The 24,078-nt window shown below is 45.1% G+C and overlaps 1 protein-coding gene and 1 long non-coding RNA gene across 5 annotated transcripts; one reads left to right on the top strand and one right to left on the bottom strand.

The window, feature by feature from the left end:
- Positions 1–296: 296 nt before the first annotated feature.
- Positions 297–22,716, top strand: SEPHS1 (selenophosphate synthetase 1). Of its 4 annotated transcripts, none has more exons than XM_068670011.1 (9): positions 297–455; positions 2,872–3,139; positions 6,150–6,253; positions 10,464–10,571; positions 11,358–11,512; positions 12,284–12,374; positions 15,651–15,750; positions 16,985–17,197; positions 21,392–22,716. In XM_068670011.1, the coding sequence occupies exons 2-9, from the start codon at positions 2,947–2,949 to the stop codon at positions 21,604–21,606; spliced, it is 1,179 nt and encodes a 392-aa protein (XP_068526112.1). In that variant the 5' UTR covers positions 297–455; positions 2,872–2,946; the 3' UTR covers positions 21,607–22,716. The 4 variants fall into 4 exon arrangements, with proteins under 4 accessions (XP_068526112.1, XP_068526113.1, XP_068526114.1 ...); XM_068670012.1 differs by having other exon boundaries at positions 300–455; positions 2,876–3,139; XM_068670013.1 differs by lacking the exon at positions 297–455 and adding an exon at positions 1,365–1,823.
- Positions 2,118–4,154, bottom strand: LOC137849889 (uncharacterized). The gene is made up of 2 exons (XR_011092131.1): positions 3,648–4,154; positions 2,118–3,262 (listed from the first exon to the last, which is right to left on the bottom strand). It is a non-coding gene; the product is annotated as an uncharacterized lncRNA (long non-coding RNA).
- Positions 22,717–24,078: the final 1,362 nt, after the last annotated feature.

Consider the following 24,078-nt stretch of genomic DNA (forward strand, 5'->3'; position numbering starts at 1 on the left):
GCCCAATTTGGGGGGAGAAGCACTGAAATTTTTATTTCACAGATTGGGAAAAGGGGTTTTTGGGGGCGAGAGAACGCCTTCGAGACACAGCAGCAGCGCTGCAGCCGGGGGGCGCGCAAACACCCTCGGGCCTCGTTGCCGCGCGGCCGCCGTTGCAGCCCGGCCCCGGGGCGCGGTTGCACCGCCGGGAGCGCGCGCGCGCGCGCGGGCGGGCGCGCGAAGGGAGAACGGGCGCGCGCGCGCGGGAACAGAGCGCGCGCGGCGTGGGCGGGGCGACGGGAACGGGGGGGGGGGGGGAGGTTTAACCCCTTCGGTGCCGGCGGGCGGCGGAGCGCGGCGGCGGCTTCTGTTCTGCTCAGGCGGCGCCGAGGGAGCCCCGCCGCGCCCGGTGCATTGTGGGACTGGGCCGGGAGCCCCGTTCGCGGGAGGAGGCGGAGGGCGAGGAGGCGAAGCCGGTGAGGGGGAGACCCGAGGAGGGAGGGAAGGGGAAGGAGGGGGGGGGGTTAAAGGGGAAATCGCCTCACGCTGGAAACGGGAGGGGGGGGTGGGGGGGGGCTAGGGGGGCGCTTCGGCTTCGGGCTCCCCGCCGGCCTCGTTCCTTCCCCCCCCCCCCCCTCCCCTCACGGGGTCAGGACTCGGGAGAAGGGAGGAGAAAGGCGAGGGGGAGGAGGAGGAGGAGGAGGAGGAGGAGGGCGAGCGCCGCGCCGCTTTAAAAATAAATAAATAAAATATAAAAAAAAAAAAAAAAAAGGAAAAAACCCGCCCCGCGCCGGCAGCGAAAGGGTTAAACTGGCGGTTTTGTGTTCTTTTTTTTTTTTTTTTTCCTCTCTCTTCCCCCCCCCCCCCTCCTCCCGCCCGCCGCCGCCGCCATTTTGTTTCCTGAGGGGAGGGGAAGGGGGGGGGGGAGGCGGGAGCGCGCCTGAGGCGCTGAGGGGGAATGTGGGGGGGGCGGCTTACCTGCACCGCGCCTCCTCCTCATCTTCATCCTCCTCACCTTCATCATCATCATCATCCTCATCGCCCTCCTCCTCCTCTTCCCTCACACGCGGCCCCGTGCCCGCTCTGTGGAGGCGGAGAGGGGCGCCCCCATGCAGGGCGGCTGCTGCTCGTCCTCCTCATCCTCCTCCTCATCATCTTCCTCCTCCTTCTCCTCATCTTCCTCCTCCTCCTCTTCCTCCCCTCAGAGGCCGAAGGCACCAACCGGCCGCTGAAGGTGTCCCAGAGCCACCGTTTGAGTCCCTCCCTCCCCCCCCCCCCCATCCCTCAGCTCAAGGGTGAAACTTGATTATTATTATCATTATTATTATTTATTTATTATTATTTTTTATTTATTTGACTATTTATCACGTCGCTCCCTTAAAGCAAGGGTCGGGAGGTGCTCGCTGCCACCAGGACCTGCCGCCCCGGCAGGCTGCGGGGCGCTGCTGCGCGCTCTGCTCAAACCTTCATTAAATTAATTTATTTTTTTTAAACAAAAACAGCGACTGTCCTCTCTCAGTGGGTGTTTCCCATTAAATCAAGGCGTCCCGGCTCCTTTCAGCCTTTCTTCTTGGAGCAGGGAGCTTGGCTGGCTGTGCCTCGGGGTCCTGCAGGCTGAAACCAAAAGTGCTAAAAAGTGCTAAAACCCCCCAAAAAAACCCTCCTCGCAAAGCTTTTGTCTCCCCTCTCCGCTGACAGGTTCCTTCCCAGCCTCTATCTTTCTTCCTTTTCTTATTGTTTTGTTGTGTTTTTTTGGATGGCGAGTGCTTTAGTGGCTCACGTTGGAAGGCGACAGCTCCGGACCGGGTTCATTGCTCATCCAAGACACGTTCCTGGAGCTGGAGGTTGGATCTCTGCCCGCGCCTGGGCTCGGGGAGATTTGGGTTTAAACAAGCGACACGCCTCCCCGCCAGGAGGGAGAGCGCCGGACAGGGGAGCTGGGCTCCCTATCACAGCGAGCTTCCAGCTCCGATGCGTACACAATACATCCAGCAAATTAGCAGGCTGAGATGTTCTGATAAACTTGGCATAACTGCTAACAAGTGTTGGACAGGGCGGATGGGTCGCACAGCCCCATAGATTCACTTCTTTCTACATTTTGTGCTGTTCAATGTACTCAATGCCAGGCACTTATCATCTTCTTTTTCATTTTTCTAACTTCCCAGCTTAACCTCCTGCCAGCTTCGGGCACACTGCTCTCTTATTTGTCGTTTTCTCTCGTGGCAGGACCCTTGCTTTCTAAGAAACCGCCGCGTATGGGTCATTTTTAGTAACTCCTGCAAGCTTTTTTTTTCCTCCGAGGAAGACAAACTGCATTGTAGCACGGCCGGCCCTGTTTAGAAGGCAGCGTTTGAGCTAGGCCCCTTATTAGTTTTGGAGTGTGCTGTATGTGAGTCAGAGTGGAAAAACGTTCTAAAATTAGACGTGCATTGTTAAGAATTTTATTAAATGAGTTACATCAGTGTCTTTTTACATTACCACTCTAACGGACGATTCTCTGCGTACTCTCAGGCTGGTTGCTTGACTAAAAAAGGGGCTCGAGAGGCGAGAAACTTGTAGGGATTTTTAGGCCCGTGCACACAGGGCAAGGTAAAGCAGTGTGTTTGTGGGTACAGCGCTCCAAGGAACTGCGGCCTCTTTGTTCTTCTCTTACCTGTGCGAACACAGCGCCAGCCTTGTGTTTTCCCCCAAGGACAGCAGGTGGATGCTGCAGTTTCAGCCTCTTACATCAGACCCGAAGCTGAGCCACTAGACAAAAAAAGTGGCTCGCTCGTGAGATTAATGTTAGTTAAGGTGGGCTACATGGGGCGCTTTTCTCTTTTTAACCTCGTGCAGGGCCTGGCGTCTCGTAGCTCCTGGGATTTTCTAATTGTCCCTATTTTTTTTTCCCAGTCAGACTGCTCGGCGGAGAAGCCCTGATCCCGTTGCTCTGGGGTGGGAAGGGCCAGCGGGGCGTGCAGGAGAACCATGTCTGTTCGGGAGTCCTTTAACCCGGAGAGTTACGAGCTGGACAAGAGCTTCCGACTGACCCGCTTCACCGAACTGAAAGGGACAGGCTGCAAAGTGCCTCAGGATGTGTTACAGAAACTGCTCGAATCTCTCCAAGAAAACCATTTTCAGGAAGATGAACAGTTCCTGGGGGCAGTTATGCCCAGGCTGGGTAAGTAGGTGCTCCTCTAGGCACACGTGGTCCTGCTGTTTGTTTAACCCCTGTGACGATGTTGCATGGTGTGTAATGCATGCGTTATCACCCAGACGTTGGAAGGATTCATCTGGTTGGCATCTGGGATGTGAGAATAATTATTTATCATCCTGCAGTGCGCTCAGCTATGAAAATAAAATGGTCAGGAATAGCCTTAATTAACAATAGGCACGTGCGTAGAAATTGCAGTCTCCCCCTTCACCCTCTTCCCCATAGATGCTTTGCAAACTGAAGTAATATCAGTTAATTTCTGGAGTGTTAAAGTAACGCTCTGCCTTTTAAAATTTGTGCAATGAGTAGTCCTTAGAGGTGAAGTTCCCCTCTCCCTCCCTTTTCCCTCATTCCTGGGGCAGAGAAAAGTGAGTGAGGGGAAACTTTCTCACCCCAGCTGAGGCTGGGAGCGGATTGTTTCGCAGCTGTCATTTTTTTCCCTTTCGTTCCACCCCGCTCTAACCTTTCTGCTCACCTGTGGAAGCTGCCTGGGAAGGGCTCTTTCCAAGACCTCTGCGTTTCTTGCCAGCTTCGCTTTCTCTTTGCTGTTTGCACAATGATGCAAGCAACAAGGGAAAACACCCCGCACAAGCCACCCTCACAGGGAGCAGGGCGAACGTAGGTGTTTTGATACCAGCTCCTGTGCCTAACGTTGATACAGATATATGCGTGTAGATATGTGCTTAATGACACTTTTAATTGTTTGCCTATTTACTCAGCCCGGCGTATTCAAGCTCTGCTTTGCAGCGCGGTATGGATTTTTCCCTCAGCTTAGGAATATCAATGTAGTATTTATTCTGAAATTATTTAATTATCAATTTAGCGCCCGATAGCCTTTTTCAAAATTGTTTTAACGTGACTAATTGTCTGGTAGCAGGCTAACAGGTTGCAACCCGTTATTCCAGTGGAGATTGAATTCAGTGAGAGATTAGTAAGGAGCCCGTGTTCTGGCTTAGACAATAGCAATCTTATTGTGTGGAGCTGGGGTGGCACCGTAATTTCATATTCCCTAATGAGGGACACTTGGAGCTTCTTTTATACCCAAATTGCTATTTACGTGTTGGTTTTTCCTTAATTAAATGTTATTCACAGCAACGTTTCAATCTGGCCAATTTCTAAGATCAGTAACAGTTTGGTTTAGGTTTAATATTCTATCTGTTTTTTTTCCTCTTATAAACTTAGAGGCTCTAAAGTGTAATGGGAACTGCTAAGAGATTTTTCTCCAGTTTTATGATGAGATAAAAAGCAGAGTGATGCCATCAGTACCTAGGTGTGTTGCGATGTAGCAGGAAATGTGTTAGCAGTAGGAGGTGGAGAGAGCAGATCTCTTTTTATATGTTCTTTTACGGTGAGTATCCCTTTGACAAATTTGTCCTCAGGTAAATGAGGTATAAATTACCTCTGATGCCTCGTGCTTAGAAGGGCTAGCCTGGAAGCTTTCCAGGCTGTGTGTGCACAGTGCTTTTGAGGTGCGCTCACAAGGGAAATTCCCACAAACAGGCTCAGCTTCGCTCAGTTTGAGTTTTAATGTGGCGATACCCAGAGCAATCTCAGAAACTACAAGTTTGGTACTAATTCTCTGAGCTGTTACACGTTTTCAGATTCTGATTCCATTTCTCTTATTTAATCAGCCTCCTTCATTTGTGTTTTTGTTTGTGTGGAACACAAACGTAGCCTCAGAAAGGCCATGGTGCCTGTCTGTGTAACAGCACTTTCGCTGCAATGTCAAAAACCTCCCAAGCGCGGTCAGTCCTGCAACATTATGGCACGGAGGGGTGAGCTGAGGGCAAAGTAAATTCTGTATCTCCTCTGTAACTGCTCCAGTGCACTGTTCCAGAGATGTTAAGTGTCAGGCATAGCAGCTTGGAAGCTTCTGCAGAGGATGAGCAACCCTAAATTACTGCTTTTAGTACCCCTTCTCTTCTGAGGCTACATCTTCTGCCTCTGCAGCTCTCCACCTGCCTGCATGGCTGCTGTCTGGCAGGCCTTCAGCTCCGTGCCCTCAGCAGGGGCTCGGATGGCAGCAGCTCGCTGAATTCCTGCATAGGACGCTGCCAAATGCTGCCTCGTAGCTCTAGGTAGACAGCACGTTTCCTTTCCTGCTTGTCTGAAGGGTCTCTCCTTGCAAGGTGCACAAAATAAACCCAGGCAGCTCGCTGTCAGCCTGGGGAGGAGGTGAGCTACCTGCTGCTGCCACGAGGCAGGATTTATCAGAATTTATCAACAGGGGGGACACGGTGCAGCTGCTGTGGGTTGGATTTGCCACCCGCTGCATTTTTGTGCAGGCCCTCACATCCCGGCGAGCGCCTGGAGGTTTTTACCGTTGCTTATTCTGTTTGAAACCTTCCTCCGTCAGGGAAGGCTTCGTTTGGTGTGGTATTGTGGTTTTTCTCAAAGGAGTTTCCCTGCTTGGCAGATCGCCTGGCCGCCTTTCGGTCTCACAGAAGTAAGACGAGGTGAACGCAGAAGCTGCAAGTGGCAGAATCACCCTTCGAGGGCCGAGGCTGTGACTTAGGGTGTTTTTTTTTCTCCCTCCAGAAGTGAGGAAAGGCCCTTGATGGGAAGCTGTGCCCTTTGAGAACTGTCATTATGCTTCTGTCAGGATGGGAGTAACGGGAAAACCTTTTAGCTTGTGACAACGTCAGTTTACCTAGTTCCTTTTAACTGTAAGTGCACAGAGATACAAGCACGGATGCTAAAAGCAGCGTGCTTTCACCGTACTGCAACAAACCGGAGAAAGTTTCCTTCTCCCTTTCAGCCATTTACATTTCTGCTCTGTTCCAAGCAGGAGTTTCCATTCTTTTCTCACTTTTCCTCTTCTTTTTGCTCCGTGCTTTCTCCAGAGAAGGGATTTGCCACCTCTGTTCAGGCAGCACTGAGAGCTGGATTTCACAGATGTCTTTTGTAAGGGCTCCTCTTTGAAGCAACAGCCAGCTGAGGACCGAGTTGCCTCACTGATGCATTTCTCTCTTTGCAGGAATTGGGATGGACACTTGCGTTATTCCATTAAGACACGGAGGTTTGTCGTTGGTTCAGACAACAGATTATATTTATCCTATTGTGGATGACCCTTATATGATGGTAAGTTGGCTAAATGGAATTACTAAATACATACATTACCGATTTGGTTCGTGCTTCTCGCTTAGCTGATGGCATTTGGGGCCATTTCGTGTAGATGTGCAGCGTTAATTGTTTGATTTAATTGCACTCAGAGCCTTTCCTGTATGGCAGTGGGAAGGGGAAGGCGTTGTTTTATCCTGCAGTCCTTTCCATGTCAGCCAGGGATGCTGCAGCACTGTGGCTGGAGGTGAAAACTGGGCAATCTGCCACCTCTAATTCAAATTTCCCGCCATCTGTTCCGTGAGATTCAGCTTGAAAAGCCTTAAAGGGGGGAAAAAAGAGCCATCCACGAAGCAGCAGACAGAAACCTCTGTTTACGAAGAGCGCTGCATTATAGTTGGCCTTTTTTTTTTAACTTGAGGTTCTGAAATAACCACGTAACTTGTTACTGCTAAATGTCAGGAGGTGGTCATAGCATCTGGCAATTCAGGGTGCCTTGTGAACACCAGGTTTCCTATCCTGCTATCCATTCACAGCAGGACGAGTTGAAATGACTTGTCAGAAGTCACATTTTCTGTGTCTTTGGTTCTTTCTGCGTTCATATTTCATTTAGTTCATTGCAACGGACCCCTCCGTGGTGCTGTGAGATGGTGATCAGTGTTGGCTTGAACAGAAGATGATGGGGAGACAAATTGTGTGTTATAAAAAGGTCTCGGTGAGGCTGGAAGGATCTCCCCAGCAAGCTTTCTTTAAACGACAGTTAAAAAATGCTAGAATTCGAGTTCCCTGTGATTGCAGTGTGGCTCCTTGGCATGACAGCAGGCTTGTACTGCTGTATATATGATCGCTTCTTGTTCAGGTGTCTGTGAGACCTGTTGGGTAGGTTTGGGACATGCAGTTTGCGATTGGGGCAGTGTTTTCAGCACACTTGACCAGGTGTTGCCTGTGCACGTAAGCAAGCAGAGCTCCTATGATTTCCGCTCCAGCAGAGCGCTCCTTCTGCTGACTGAGCAGCCAAGATCCCTGACTAGTTTCTAGAGTTCATAGTTCAGCTCTGCTGAGAAATTTGATTCAGATTTCAAGCTGGGAACTGCCAGGGAGCAGAGGAAAAAAAAAAAGATCTTGTTGGTGAGTAGTTTTCAGCTTCACCAGATGAGAAACTTTATTTTCTCACCCTGTAACCCAAGCTTGTAAGGGGTGGCATAAGAAGGAGGCGGTGGTGGTGGTGGGGATTGTTGTGTTTGGGGACCCAAAGGGATTGAGATGCCGCAGCGGCGAGAGCTGAATCTGTGTGCAGATGAGGTTTAGGCCTGTGTGGTAGGAGAGGAATGGCAAGTTGGCCTTAGTCCAACTTCTGTGGCCGCATCTCAGTTAAAGCCTCTGCTGCGATCCCCACACAGCTGTAACTCTGGCATTTCCGAGCTCTCAGGTTCTGCACTTCTTTCCCTTATCAGCACCCATGGCGGTGTGATGGCTCGCCATTTCCCATCTGTTTGCAGGCAGGTGTTTCTTCTTAAAAGCTGCCTGAGAATGGGATGTATCATAAGCCTTCTTGCTCTCAGACCTCTCCCACTCAGGGACTGGAGTTCTGGGGGAAACAGGGATTGCCACTTCCTTTTGTGGACCAACATCAGCTGGAGGAGAGGCAAATACAACCTGCTAGGGCCTTTAGGCACAGTTAAGAGACTCAGGAATTCTGAGCTGGTGTCCAGGCTGAGGGAGGTAAAAATGTGTGTGGACCCAGCTGAATTTCTGAGTTTGGCTTTGGAAAACAGACAGCGACAAAGTTTTTAAACTTTGTAACCAAAATACTTTGCTTTAAACCAAGCAGAAAAATGAACAAACAAAAAATCCCTCCTCCTTCTCTCTGTGCCCCTTCTCTTCAGCTCTGCTCTTGAAAACATCTGACCCACATTGGCTGAAGCATCCCAGGATGTGTGCCTGTAAAGCTTATGTCCCGCACTGGACTTCTCAGTTTAGGTGGCCTGAGGTTGGAAAGGTTACAGGTAATTGAAAATGGGTTTCCAGTTAAGTACCAAGCCACCAGTAGTAGGATTGCTACCGGCCACCCCTCTGGGATGGTGTGGAGATGCCTTTTGGAGTACAAGTGCAGGAAATCAGCTGCTTAAAGGGTGGGCTCCGTTCCCCCTTCTCTTACAAGGACCTGTTCTGCCCTCATAAATACCTCTTGGTATTGCGAGGAGATTGCTGTGTCCCAGTGAGCCGTGTGGGACACAGCTCAGCTGACCTGCCCGTGAGTCCTGTCCCGTTTATCAGTGTTTGCAAGCCACGTATCGTTCCCTCTGCTATTCAGACTTGAGGCTTGCACTCCCCGGGTTTGTTTCCAGAAAGGTTTTGCCAGCTGGCAGGGCGGTGTTAGGCTGGCCTCTGACTGCTACAGTGCAGGGCTCTTGTCAGTGTGGTTTGAAAAACTTATCTGCTGTGCCTAAGAGGGCATAAACCAGCGGTTTGCTTGGTAAATACGGAAGATAGCGGAGAACAGTTTGATAGTCCTCTTCCAGAAAAGGAAAACGACAGGCTTTGGTGTCCTTAAGCATCCAGGAGCTTAACAGGATCTATCAAACCACAGCTTGTTCTCCTCTTAGTAGTGTAATTTAAACCATACTCTGGTTTCCAAACACACAAGGGATTCCCCTGATGCCACTGGAAGCTCTTTAATTTATGAAAAACTGGATCATGCTTAATTGTGATTTGGAGGTTTTATTTCAGGTCATCAGAAAGGCAAGCAACTGCCTGATAATTCCAGTTCTTGAATAACAAACCCCAAACCCTGGGTGTGTGACTAAACTGTAAGGTTTGGGGGATGGCAGAAACGTGGAAATGTGTTCAAATGTTCTCCCCCCCATCTGTCTTCCAGCTAAAGCATATTTCTGTGTTCCAAATCATGTTGAATAAGCGTGCTGTTTTTACCGCAGTGGCATTGCTTCTGAATTTGATCAAAAACACAGATTTAAGATCATCGAACCAGATGCTGATTGCAGTTTTGCAGCTGTAAACCTAAATCTTTTGATAATACGTGTGGAGTCTTCCAGATTAACACACCAGAATGTTATTTTAGAAAGTATTTTGAAATTATTTGTCCCTCCCTTGGGACACCCCCCGTGTCAGAAGGTTCTGCATCTTCATCAGGAAACTTGATGTCTTGTCTCTGCCGGGTTCATAACCCAAACCCACCTGACTTGCTGGCTAATTGAGATCCATTCATTTAGCAAAATTAGAGTAGTTAAGCTCACGTGACCCCGGTGAACCTTTCTTAGTCCTTTCAGCTTCAGGACTCCTTAGTCTCCTGTCAAAGACCCCTCTGCATCTCTCGGGGAGGGTTTTATTGGTGATGTTTGTATGCACAAAAGTTTATAAAAGCCTACGTGCTGTAGGAAAACTCCTGTTGCTTGAACAGTGCCAGAGCAGGCACATCTCCTACCCCACACAGGTGGTGTGGATCAGGCAGACACCTTGCCTCAGCAGCTGTGCGTGCCTCCAAGCCGTGACACGGCCAGCATCTGGGAGACCTGAGCTCTTCAATCCCCAGCACGTGCTCTCTTCTGCAGGCAGCTTCTTACCGAAATCCTAACACAAGAGCCACCTGAGTGTGCCTGGGTGCTGCTAGCACAGCTGTGGCCCCTGCAAAGAAGCGTGCTGTCCTGAAAACTTGAGAGTAACGTGGCCTCTGGGGTGGTGCAGAGAGCTTTCTCATCCAGCTCCCTGTCTCCTATATATTCAAATTCAGAAGAGACTGCAGCTTTAGATTTTGGGATCAGCTTCCTAGCAGGTGTAAACTGACACACCGTAGTCTTCATCAGCAATGTGTACAGTTCTGTGCTGGACGAGAGGGAACAGGAGCAAATCAGTTTAAGTGAGCTGAGCTCGTTATCAAAGCTAGATTTTCTCTGGTCTAATGTCAGCCTCTAAAATAAGAGTCTAAACTCGTGAGATCCCTGTGTAGCTACTGAGAGCAAGGCAGCTGGGATGAATTCTCCTCTTACCTGCCAAAGGAGCAGGTATCTGCATTTCTAGAGGGACACGTTGTATGGAACAGATCACACCACGTTTTGGGATGGGTTTCTGAGTGCAGGAGCCTGTGGAATAATTGCAGAATCACAGAATAAGCAGCTCTCTGAGCCCCAGCTCGTGCTAGATGTCTCGTTTATGGCAGGTGTTTGTCTGAACATACACAAACAGCCCAGCAGATTTTTTTTTCTTTCTTTTTCAGGGACGGATAGCGTGTGCCAATGTCTTAAGTGACCTTTATGCCATGGGGGTCACAGAATGCGACAACATGTTGATGCTCCTTGGAATCAGCAATAAAATGACAGATAGGGTAAGATTCGGGGTAACTGCGTTTGAAGTAAGGACCCAAACAGCTGTGCGTACTCAGAATGTATTTTTTATTGTTGTTTTTTTCCCTCAAAGTTTGAAACCTTTTAAACAAGAGGTGGTTTCAGTGAGAGCCACACTTCAGTGCGGGTCTTGCCTCATAAACTTTCTGAGGTTACTTGCTAAAAGTTTTCTGTGGCATTGTAATCTGCTGCTGCTTTGTGATAACCACAGAAATAGAAACTTCTGGTTTGCTCATGCAAGCTTTGAGCACTTTAAGCACAAGAAACTGAAATAGATTGCTTTTATTTTCATTTCTTTGTGGTGGAAGTGACCAGCATGTATGTACGCTTGCTCTAGCCTAAAAAAAGGACTGTTTATTCTTAGAAGGAAGTAAGTTGAAATTTTCCAAGTTAGGGGAGGCTAAATGCATCCCGATTTAACATTGCCTGATTGCACTGCACTGCTGGCTGTACCTGATTTACAGCAGCAGGACAGTTCTGAGTTTTCAGAGCTCTCTGACTTCTCTACTTTTATATTTAATATTCTCTACTTTTTATATTTAATATTCTACTTTTGGAGAATATTTCTTCAGCATCCTTTATGGAGGAGCTGCTTTATGGCATAACATGCAATTTTCAGGAAGCTTCCTTCTTCCTGAGGCTGTTGTTTTTTCTTCATGAGCTATTTGCTGTGAGGGGATTTGACCTGAGTGATTAAAGGCCCGGACTGGTCTTGAAATGGCTCGTACTGCTTTGTACGGAACTCTGACTTCTGTTTTGATCTCTAGGAAAGAGACAAAGTGATGCCTCTAATTATCCAGGGTTTCAAAGATGCAGCAGAAGAGGCAGGAACATCTGTTACTGGTGGCCAAACAGTGTTAAATCCCTGGATTGTTTTAGGAGGAGTGGCCACGACAGTCTGTCAGCCTAATGAATTTATAATGTAAGTTAAATCACTGAACAATCAAAGGCATCGGTCTGAAGGGATACAGTAAAAATCCTTTAAATACTGTGTTGTGATCTGTCCCCTGATGAATAAAGCAGTGCCTTCTCCTGCTTGCGTTTGTCCGTAGCACTCAACAGATGCCACATCCTTCTACTTCTTTTACATGGCCTCTTACTTTTCCCCCAGTATCTTTTGATCTCGCTCTCTCTTCTGAGAGTTAAGCTTCTAACCTTTAAAGGTATTGAAGACTGCTTTGGGACATAAATTTCTGTCCTGGTTTAAAATGCATGTATAAAAATCTCCCAATTAACCTTTTAATTGCTGTAGAGAGACGGAGAATTGCTGTGTTTACATCAGCCTGGCTGTTTAACAGTAGCCAGTCCTGAATATCCTACTGTGGCATGCTGCAGCATACAAAGGAATTTGGGATCCTAGTGGTGCTAGGCTTATGTCCTCAGTGACTTAGCCCACTTTTTCCCCTATCCTATCTTATGTCTCCTGTAAATTGAAAGAAGAGACGTAATTTAGCGTGTCTGACTGCAAGCATTGTTCTCCTAGAAAGGAGGATTAGCACTTTTAAATAAGTTTGCTGCTTTTTTGCTCAGTAATGCCCCTTGGCGATGAATCCCAAAGGGTAATTCCACAATTAGTCTTTTTTTTATCTGCACAATAAGATACACGGGTCTGTGAAAATATAATTATCAGCACTTATTCCTACTAATGTGTGAATCGCTCTCTGTAATTAATATATGAATTCTTTGTTTTCAGGCCAGACAATGCAGTGCCAGGAGATGTGCTTGTATTAACTAAACCCTTGGGAACACAAGTGGCCGTAGCTGTCCACCAGTGGCTAGATATTGTGAGTACACCGCAGAAAAAGAAGCAGGGAAGAGGGACATGGGGTAAAGGTGACCTTCCCTATTCTCTCAACATCTCAAAATGAAAAAAATCAGTAGTGTGAGAAGTATATTGAGTCCTCAGCTGGGACTGATCCTCCTCTCTCCCCTCCCTCCTCCTTGGGGTGTCAGCCTTATTCACTTACACATGAAGCTCTTTGGAATCAAGGCAGTTTACTAGTTCGTGTTTCATGAACCTATCTTAATTGGGTCTAATTCTTAGCTCTCAGGCATTGCTGCAATAAACAAAATTGTTGACTAACAGACTAGCACCCTGGGTAAAATTATGCCCTATTCCATGTGCCAAAGTAGTTGGCAGAAGCTTATTGATGTCAATTAGGCCAAGATTGCTGTCTGTGTTCATGGGCTTGCTGCTCGTGTACACGGAATTAGCTCCATGTTTCACCCTGTGCGTTCGGTAAGAGTATTTCCAGCAGCATTATGTATGTAGACATATTTCCATCTGTTACTTCGGGCAAAAATGGAACTACTGAACTGAAAAGTGACTACAAAATAGGCATCTGCTTATGTTGTCTGGCTCCCAGTCCGTGTCTTCAGAACTAGAACTGCTCAGTTTACATTTTAAAAAAGATGCAGCTTTTTCTACTTTTGGGACTACCGAGCCAATAGGCAGGCAGAGGAATGAGCTGAAATCTACTTAGTCTTGACTGTCGCCCACTGCGTTGTCAGATGAATCCTAATTCCAAAGAAAAAGTGGGAGAGAAGCAGCTTAAACCTTCGCTGGGGTCTGAAGTGTGAGCAATTAGGGAAATGTTTCTCCTCCTTTTGTAGAGTATGGCCTAGCCGTTTTGAATCCTGTTTTCCAGTCAGATAAAAGGATCTAGGCCTCAGATGATCCTGATATGAAAATCAAATGAAAGAAGACATTCGTTTTAGAGCATGTTTTCTGGCCATAATCTCACTCCTTAACATATCTGTTATTATACTGACAAACAGACTCGCATATTAAGGATATTCTGCATTTCCACATATTTCAAGTACTTCTAATTTCGCTGACTGTCAACCAGAAACACTTTCTGGTCTGAAAAATGGGGACAGCGAGGAAATCAATTCTCTTACTCCGTGTAAACAGTATATATCTTTGTGGTAGGAAAAATTCTGAGTAGCTGTGCTGCTTTGTCTTGTGAAAGAGGGGGGGAAAATAAAACTGGAATTACCCATCACAAATCCACCTGTAAATCAAACTTCAGAAAGGAATTTGACTTTGTATTGAAAAGTATGTGGGAGAAGGTACGTAGCACAGCAAGTTTATACCCAGGCAAGAAAGGAAAAAGGGAGTGTAGAGGTAAGTGGCTACAAAACAAGCTCTAAAAATAAACAAACAAAATCAAAACAAACAAACAAAAAGGGGTATTTAAACACAGAGCAGTAGTGAGTAGTTAAAGGCACTAACTATAGGACAGCCCATGGCAATAACCACATGAGAACTGCTTTTATGGACGGAAAATCCAAATGGAGGCCCAAATTTTCCTCCTTGCTTGGCTCCTGGCAGCATGGTTGCAGCTCAGGCCTGGCTGTGTTGCAGGCAGCTGCTTCTTTAGGGTGCAAAGGGAAGAGGCTGTAGGGAGAGGGGCTCTGTAGGGGCTCTGGGGGACCAGGTCAGGGATGGAAGGGGTTGCTCTGATGTGCATGTCCAGGAAGGGTTTTGTAGTCCCTACTGTGAGAGACCTCTGAATGAACGGGAAGGGTCCATCTAAGCTTGCTTTAAAAGTTCTCTGAGGATTTTTGTGAACTTTTCTGCCTTCTGTTTCCTGTCTGTTAATCCCACTGTACCCGTATCTGATTGTTATAATGGGAGGAATTTGTGTCTAATTTACAGCCTACCTGTGTTTAAGCCTCAGCCTTTAGTTCTGCTTTCACCTCATTCCCGATTTCCATTCTTAGCATCTGACCTGTTCCCATCTCATGATCAGCCTCAAAAAGGTATTTTCAAAACTATCACAAAACGATTGATCAGGTTTTTCAGTCCTACCCAAAGCCAGATTAATATTTATTGTGTCCTAGGTGCTGATAATCTCATTGATTTTCCTCCTGCTTTCTCCCTTACCTAAATAAAAATGCTTGTTGTGCTTGCTTGGTCAGACCAAGCTCAACCTCATTTCAGAAGCTCTGATCTTACTCCTGTACTTCTTCAGTCTTTAAAAAAAGGATTTGGTTTTGGTTGACCAGCCTCTTTCCCTTTCTTACACCCTTTCTGGATTTTTTTCTTACACCCTTTCTGGATTTTTTTCTTATACCCCTGGAAGTCAGTGCTCACTTCTTAAGGACAAGAGCCTCTTTGACAAGATCCTTCCCTAGCACAGCATCACACAGCAATTCTTAGCAGTTTTTGCAACTTTGGTTAAGAAATTTTTTTTAATCCACTTATGCTGTGGAATGGCAGTGTAGGCTTTGTGGCTCCAAAATAATCGTATTTTTATTTACTTCAGTTCACTGTAATTTTACTTTATTTGCAGAAAGAATAAACCCGCTTGTAGTGTTGATCTAAACAGTTAAATGGTTGCTTTGTTTCCTTCTGGGTCTGGAATTACTTCAGTTTTGAACACAATAATTGCTCTTTATAAGGTACCAGTTCCTAAATTGTTCTGACAGCCTTTTGGGATGAAAAGCATTTCTTAGCATGTGACGGAGGCATGAATCCATGCAAGAGACTGGGGAATGGGTGGAAGGATGTGCTGATATTAGTCTGTAAAGGAAGCTTATGAAACTATCTTAATCCTGCTTCGTGAGAGTGAAGTGTACGTTCTTGAGAGCTGGACTTCTAGGTAGCAGTGGCCTTTCTAGGTCTGAGTGCCCAGGTGTGAAATGAAGAACTTTCTCTTTAAAAACAAAAAAGCCAGAGATTCTCAACATCCAGCGACAAAGTTCCTTTCACTTGGTTGCAGAGTTCAAGCCAGAAAGTTGCCTTGAAGGACTAATTTGCCCAGGGTAGGTCGTTCCACTCCACTACACCGCAGGTGAAAGCAATATTAGAGGTGCTTAGGTGCTCAATAGACCTTTAAATGAACTTCACGTGGGTGCAAGCAGGGTAAAGCACGTACAGCAGGCTTCAGAACCTCTGAGTGAAGCACTCAGGCTGTTCCTCTTAAACTCAGCTTAAAAATAAGAATAATAAAAAATCACAAGTGCATTTTGAATGAAAGATTTTAAGTGACAAGGATGTGCTTTAAAATCTGTAGATGAAAACCTAAAAAAATCCTCTTTCTTTCATCCATTAGCCAGAAAAGTGGAATAAAATCAAACTAGTGGTAACGCAGGAAGATGTAGAGCTAGCATACCAGGAAGCAATGATGAATATGGCACGGCTGAACCGAACAGGTAAAGGAAACGCACGTCTTGGGGGAGGTGGGGGAGAGTGTGGGGTTTTTGGTCATTCTCCCCAAATTCCATACTAAATTTCATTTCACTGCTGAGGGGAAGGGCGACATAGCTGCTTTATCCCTTCCTTCTTCCCCATCTTTCTGCTGTTCAGTGTTTGCGAAGCAAGCAAATTAAAATCAAACGCCCTCTTTTAATTATACAGCAAAAACACAAATGCTGCTGGAGATGATTATGACTCATCTGAGTGAGTTAGTTAGAGGATGTTTTAAAGGGAAATATATGGGATTTGTTCCTTTTTATTTTTTGTGCTTAGAGAATTCAGGAGGGCCTGACTGCAATAAGGCTTAAAAAAATATATATGAAATGGAATAAAAAAGGAAAATCTCTTATTTGTGCTTCAATTTAATTTTTTAATTTTCTGTCATACTACGTGTTTCCCAAAGCATGGAATATGTAGAACGTGTATTCTTTATTTTTTCTTTAAATTTTGGTGGTGGGGATGTTTTGCTTTTACTGTAGAAATTTTAAGTCAGGATTTCCCTTTCCTCAAAGTATCTTTAGAAGAGCTGAGAATTGAATTAATGCTTCCTTCCCAGTTGAAGGAACGGGAACAGTTAAATTGCTCTTCTCCCATTTATTCAGATTTCATTTGGTATTTGTTACATCATCCCACTGCTTTTTCATTCTTTCACAAAGTCTTCCAGGAAAAATAAATGACCAGGATTGTCTTGTGGAAAAGAACTCATTCCTGCTCATGTACTGGGAAGACCCAAAGAAGGGCAAAAAGTTCTTGGCTTTGTTTTTCTGCCCAGATTTTTGTCAGGCCCTTCTAACAACACTTAAATGTTCCTACCTGGAGCTATTGTCCTGCATGCAGAGGTGCCTTTCTGATACCCAGGGCTCTGTAGTTGCAAATGCCCAAGAATTTCATGAATGCATAGGTGGGGAGGCTGGGGCTTGGGCTGGCTGTGCCTGTCCATCCCCCGACTTCACTCCCTTCCCCCACGACCTGCAGGATTTGCTCTTAAGCTCTTAATTTAAGTGTCCAGAACTTAAGTTCCAGTGTGATCTTTTCTCAAACACTTTTTTTAAAATTTAAACAGTAAGCAGAACTGATTTGAATTGAAGGTATGCAACTTCATTCAAACTGTGCACAATACTGTTGAAACGTTACTTTCCCAGCTACTTCTTTTCCTGATTTTTTTTTGTGTGTTTTCTCCCTCTTTTGAAGCTGCTGGACTCATGCACACTTTCAACGCACACGCAGCTACGGACATCACAGGGTTTGGAATCCTGGGACACGCACAGAACCTTGCCAAGCAGCAGCGAAACGAGGTGTCCTTCGTTATTCACAACCTTCCTGTTCTTGCTAAGATGGCTGCTGTCAGTAAGGCTTGCGGAAACATGTTTGGCCTTATGCATGGGACTTGTCCAGAGACTTCAGGTAAGCAACAGTTGTTCCACCCTTTTCCTTCTCTCCATCAGAGTTAAATAACGTTTCAGAGGTATAAATGCTGCGCTTTGTGCTCAGAATCACAGTTCATTTGGGTTATGTCCAAGTTGAGGAGCATTAGCCATACAACTGTTCACAATTAAGTTGTTCAGCCTAATTTCCAAACCACCATCCTGCTCTGAATGTCTCCTTATGAAACACTGCTACAGAAACCATCACCGTGCCCGGTATCTGGAACTTTTTACAGTTAATGGTCAGTGATGGTTCTGAATCCTTTTGAAATGCATTTTTCTCATAGCTATTAGCTCCAGAAGAACAAATCCCAGCACAGCTGGCACAGCGTTCTCAGAAAGGTAGAGCCGCCTGCAGTAGGTTGCCAATTAAACAAGTGGAGTTTGGTTTCTCATTCTGAAGCAGTGTGAAGCTGAGTGCTGAATGGGCCAGGCTGAGGGAAGCCTTCTCTGTCCACAGCACGCAAATGTCAAGAATACAAACTTTCTGTCTTGAGTTTATGCAAACCTACTTCAGGGGATATGAGAAGCAGCAAGAAAAGAATTTGGTCCCTGCTTAATACAGCCGCCCCTTGCAGTGACAATTAGTACAGACATACTGAACATCAGGCTATGAGCATCAAGTTAATTACAGATGAACATTTAAACACTCATCAGGTGATTTTAAAACTTGTAATGCTTTATTTGAACGCTGTCATATTAAGGGTAGGCCACCTTACCTATCAGAGTAATCACCATCCTCTGCTGGCAGTCTCTGTACTTCATTTTCCCTTTGAACTGTCCTAATCCATTTTGTTTTTCTTCTTCGATCTTGCTGTTCTTTCTCTTTGGGAAATGGAGAAGATATAGCAACAAATCTGCTTTTTTTTCTTATCTCTTTTCCCCACCCTCTTCCTGCTCTCCAAAAGTATTATCCAAGTTCTCTGCCGTTCGCAACAGAGGGGGCCCCTTGAAGCAAAACAGTCTAAGGCTCTGGAAAGAAGCACCACAGTGAGAGCCATAAACTTTTCCCCCAGCGAATACACAACTTGCCACGATCTGCTGAATTGTTCCTGAGCCATCTGTGTTTATAACAGATGCTCTGTCCTACGGGGAGCGTGTGGCTCAGATGCTGTGTAACAGGATATGGGACATGAACCCTTTCAGGAGTTCAAATCCAGCTTCAGTCAGCTGAGGCCAGAAATATCTGGTGGCTGTTTGGTGAGCTGTAAATAAGGTTGGTAGCACCAGGCAGGTTCATTCTACCTAGGAGTCTGCATAACCGGAGTGCAAGTGGCACTGCTGCTTGCCCTCGATACAGGACATTTGTTATCAGTTGCAGAGGGGCTGAAAAATAGCTTGGCTGCAGATCTGGAGCTGCAAGATGCTCTTTCAGGTGAGTGGCTGTGACGTGGGCTTCGTGCAGCTGGTGTGGGAATGGTCTAGCTGTAAACTGAGTGCTGGAGTCCTCAGAGCTGCCCCTTCTGCACCCCGGGGACAATGCTGTCCTTTCACTGAAGGAATGGAAAAACAAATAGGGAGTATGGAAGGGGAACAGTCAACTTCTGAATCCCTTTTGGGGAATGAGAGTAAGAAGTATCTTGGAAACTCAGAATTGCCTTAGCTTTCAACAGAAATAGGTGATGACTGGAAAAACCGAGACTATCTGGTTAGTTGTGAACTTTGGGTGCCTCAAAACACTTAAATTTGATTTCATCCCAGGGTTGATTTATTTGGAGGCAAGCGTGTGCCCTGCAGCAGCTGGATGTCCAGTTGTGAAGATGCCTTTTAGGGCTGCTCGTGGCTGTTCCTACTGTAATATGTACATACACTCTTTCTCTGATACCCGAAGCTTCCAGAAATGCTCTGTCTGTAGCTTCTTCATTTGTGAACAGATGTTTTTCAGCAGAGTGGGCAGGCAGCGAGAAATTTACTGGAAAACAACGTGAATGGATTTTAAGACTGTTGTTTTTTTTTTCCCCAGCGCACATTTGCTGGGCACCTGTTGACAAAAGTCAGTGTTGGAAAGATCTCGTGTGTCATCCGTTCCATCCTCCAGGCACTGCTGCTTGTGATGTTTTCTGAAAATCCCACTTTTACTTCATTTTGGGCTCCCTTCTAGGCAACTCCTTGGTAATGGTTAAAGTTGCAGTTTCAAAACACTTAATTCTGTTTATTAGTTTTTTTGTAGAAATGAGTTACAGAATTATTCTGTGGGGGATACTCTAGGATACTTGAGCATGTGTATATTTTTGCCAGTCCTCTTCTAATAACTTCTGAAGCTGCTGACTGGTGTCAAGACTACTTTGTTAGCATAGTAGAAGTGTCTCGACACAGTAATTCTGTGCAGTTTGTGAAAATGGGCAGATGGATAGCAAAGAAGGGCTGCTGTGTCACTGAGAGGTAAGGCTGATGATTTTATCCCATTGTTAGTTGTGAGAGAATGCCCTTAACAGGAGCAAGGAGATTTGTTTGGGAGGTTTCTGTTGCCAGTTCCTGCTTTCAGTACAACACTTAAAAGCAGCAATGTTCAAAACCTCCTTAGGACTTGCCCAAAGATAAAAGAGATTGATCAAGAATACCCCATAACCTTTTTTTAAGGATTGCTGATCAAACTGGGGGATGCAGCCAGCAGGTGGAAGCATGCTTTAGCTGGGATTTGGTACATTTTTCAGATCTTGCCAAAGAGTTTTAACAAGGTGAGCATACACGTGATAACAAAATTGCAGGAAGAGTGTATGGGGAAGAGATAATGAATGAAGATTCTCGTGTTCTTTCTTAGTTCTCTTTCCCCCTGTACTTCCACTCCTCCCTTCTGGCTGGTCAGCACTCTCTGTGCCCTCTTACTTATAATTCTCTTCCCTGACTTGCTTGCACTGTGACATGAGTTGCTTTTCAGTTTGATTTAGGGCCTTCCATAGGAACAGCACGTAGTTCCTTTGCAATTGATTTGTCTGCTATGTGTGGAGCAGCTTAAACGTTTTCATGTTTCTGGTTTTTATTGGTTTATGTTTTTAATGGAGGTACCTGGGTGTTATATTCTGAAATCTCTGTGAGGACGTAGGCATTTTTCTGGATGGTGCATTCATTTGCTTCATATAGAACCCCAAAAATAACTTTAATGCTTCCACATATCCTTATAAACTATCATAAAAGACATCTAATTATAAATTATCCTTACAAGAGGCTGTCTGTTGGGATGTAGCACTGTGTAGGCATGAACTATGCAAGTTGTGTGGAGCACACGACGCTTTGAGGTTTAATTAGGCATCTGGAGATGAATTTGTTACTCTGTGTTGCAGTGCTCCACAGATTTGCAGTGCAGCATAAATGTAAAAAAAAAAAAAAAAAAGATAAGCAATTCAGGAAACCTGTAACTTTTGGTATTAGAGGGCAGCACCAAAGTATTTAGTGACTTGGTCAGAGCCCCCTGGAAATTTGTGCCAGAGCTGACAACGAAACTCATTCTGGTATTTCACTTGCAAAATCACCTTTTCAGTGCTTTGGGATTTTTCGAATGCAGGGGTTCTTACTGACCAAATGGCAACCCTGCTAGCTAGTTAGGGTTTTCCCTCTGAAAAGCATTCATTAGTAAATATTTTTCTCTTGTCTCTGCAAGAAAAGATCTCACAGGAAAGGCTAAACAAGGTTAGAAAACTTCCCCTCTAACAAAGGGGTCAAAGGGACTGACTGTCACGGAGCACTGGGTTGAGCCTGGGTTTAATTTTCGGCCTTCTGTGTTTTGTTGTAACCGGCCCTGTTCTGATGAAGGATTTCCTCACAGGCAGTGGGGTCACTCGCAGAATCAGCTGCTCCCAATCTGTGGTTATAGGTATCTGAATGTGACCTTTATCCAAAACGTTCCTGTGTACGCTTCTTGCGGAGGCACTTTGCAGTCCTCTGTTGGAAGTTTACAATGCTGGCGTTGTTCTCCTATGTCATTTGTTGGCATCAGCACCACATCCTTCTGCCAGCATCTTTTTTTTTTGTGTATCTGGCTTCATTTATGTATCAAACACAGAACTTTTTCTGTAAAACAAGAGCTTGCAGACTTCCACCGTGTCTTCACTTGGAGTCCTGCAGTTTGACAGACCCCACCAAAGTCCCCAAGTGTGTGTCCAAACAGAGATTTGGCACGTTCAGGTTGAAACACTTTGCAACCAGACGTTTAATGCTCTTTCTTGTTCTTTTTCAGGAGGCCTCCTCATCTGTTTACCGCGGGAACAAGCAGCACGGTTCTGTGCCGAGATCAAGTCTCCAAAATACGGCGAGGGTCACCAAGCATGGATTATTGGCATTGTAGAGAAGGGCAACCGCACGGCCAGAATTATAGACAAACCACGAATCATCGAAGTTGCACCACAGGTGGCCACTCAGAACGTGAACCCAACGCCGGGTGCCACCTCTTAATGTAGATGAAATAGCTGGTTGTTTTTAAATAGATCTATTCCTTTATCATCCTACAATTTAAAAGGAACTGTAAAAAAAGAAAAGAAAACTTGTGTCTGCACATCTGGTGGCCTTAGGTCAGTTTATGAGTGGATACAATTAATGAAATAAAATCCATTGCCTTTTTTTCCTGTTACATTAACTGAAGATGCACCTAATCTTGAGGCAGCTTCTGAGTTGAGAATTATATTGTTATCCAATACTGTTGATTCATTTTGAATCTTTAGACACTTATCTCTTGCCGCATAGGCTCTTTTTAAAGGTGCTTTCACGTAGCACAGACATTACCAGTAGTAGTGTCGAATAGCAGTTTGTGTCCTTTCATTATATGTATATTTATCATAAGTCTAATTTTGATGCCTTGAGTGATATTCCAGAGAGGCAATAAATCTGAGAAGCGACACAGTGGGTATGCCCAGTAGTATGATGGTTGCATGATTACATTCAATCTTTGATTTTTATTTTTTTTTTAATTTTTTATTTTTTTGTAAGGTTTAGTCTTACCAAGAGCATCTACGACCCTGGACATTGCTTGGTAGTGCACTCTGTTTAAATGAGCAAGTGCTGACTTTGCATGGGAAGCACTTCAGAGTCGAAGGAGTCATTTTTAATTTCATTATTTGTAGACCTGACAATATTTACTGTATTATCAATGATTTTCTTTATTGATAGTAAGGAAAAATAATCTTTTTTTTTTTTTTTGCAATGTGATTGGATGTGCTATAGTGCAACAAAGGTTTTGCAGACCAAAAGGAGGTTCCTGTATAATATTCATTTACAATTCACTATATAAATAACTACACAAATAATTTTTAAATATAATCAAACTAAAATAAACCTCTGTTCTGTGGATGGTAGTGTTTAATACATTTTATATTTTGTATAGTGATTACAGGCCTTTTTTGTTTCTTTAAAATCAGCAGCTGTTTAGAATAATTCTTAGTATTATTTTGTTCTTTGCTCAAATACATTTTTGTGCACACTTTTGTGATCTGTGTTTAAAATCTACATTGCCAACATTGCAGCTTGAACTTAAGCTTGTTATTCAAAATAAATATTTAATTTTTTTTATTGCTCTTGTATAAACGCATGAACTTTTTTGATTCCTACCTGAATTGCAAACTGGAAAGAGGAGAAATCCTCCTTTATCTTTTGTTTTAATGCAAGTGTAATTATACTGATTGTTGCTGTTACTCCTTCGGTCAGCTCTGCAAGCTGTGATGTCCCTTGGTAATCGAGAATATCTCCTCCTGCGTGCCAGAATATGGGGACAAGCAGGTTATCTCCAAGCACATTGTCCGCTTCACTGTGTTTATTTTACTTGTCAGCGCAAAGCATGCGATGGATGTGAATTGTTTCCTCTGTATCTTCTGCAAGTCTCCTGGCTGGGCCTGCTCTAACCCAGACGAGGGTTTTTGAGCAGCCCTGGGCATGGAAGGAATGCTAAACCCATCTTTCCTCCGAGTGTGTGTGTAAAGCTGCACGGTCGCTGCTAACTCCACGCTGCCAGCCCCCAGGAGCCAAGCCACACCGTGCGATTCTTCTGCGGAACAGAACCGAGCATGTTTCTCTGAACCAGCTCCTTGTAAAAGCTTCCCACGCCACGGAACTAGCTCCTCGATGCTCAGACCAGGGAGAAGGAAAGCTTTGCTAATCAATACCACTACCAGCAAGAATAACAAGGGCTTCTGGTTGTGAAAAATGACTTGCCAGAGACGAACCTGTCGCGTGCAACATGCAAGGCTTAAATTTCCAGGCTTGCTCCTAGTGAAGTCTGGGGCAAAACTTGGCTCATCTCTTTCCGCTCAGTAGTGTTCTCAACAGACACCTAGGAAAAGCTAGAGTTTTCTTCATCTTTTTTTTTTTTCTTTTGTAACAAAACAATTAGGACATCACCATCCTGTTCTTGGAAACTAAGTCCGAGTTGTGTGTTTGCAACACAACCTCAAAGCAGTAACTGGTGGGGGGAACAGGACAAAACGTTTAAGGGTTTTCACAGCCATTCTGAACACCAAAATAAAGCGTCAAAAACTAGCTGTCTATGCAAAAAGTCCTGATTTGAGGTTTTTTCCTTTACTGTTTTGTGAAATGCATTCTGTATTCTGATACAAAACCATGTGGCTGGGCTTCTGTTCTTTACTGTCAAGGGAAAGACTGTCACTACAGAGATAATTCCATTAGATTAAAACAAAACCAACTGGACGAAATGTGTATGAAGTGGTCGGTACTTGTATGTGAAAGCACTTGTTACAAAGATGGCTTGTGTTTTCGGCTGGTGCTCGATGTGTGCGAGGGGCTCGTATGTGTTCTGGTTTGTAGCTGCTGTCGCTAAGTTCATCAGGCAGGTGTGAAACCAACCCTTCTCTTTTACCAGGCATGCTTTGAAGGTTTCTTTTCAGGACTAAAGGTGCCCGGAGGAAGGCTGCTTCATCA

Source organism: Anas acuta, chromosome 1, assembly GCF_963932015.1.
Source record: "Anas acuta chromosome 1, bAnaAcu1.1, whole genome shotgun sequence".
Lineage (NCBI taxonomy): Eukaryota > Metazoa > Chordata > Aves > Anseriformes > Anatidae > Anas > Anas acuta.

Coding starts and splice junctions, on each gene's coding strand:
- SEPHS1 (XM_068670011.1), top strand. CDS start 2,947: ATGTCTGTTCGGGAGTCCTTTAACCCGGAGAGTTACGAGCTGGACAAG. Junction 3,140..6,149: donor GGCAGTTATGCCCAGGCTGG/GTAAGTAGGTGC, acceptor CTCTCTTTGCAG/GAATTGGGATGGACACTTGC. Junction 6,254..10,463: donor TGGATGACCCTTATATGATG/GTAAGTTGGCTA, acceptor TTTCTTTTTCAG/GGACGGATAGCGTGTGCCAA.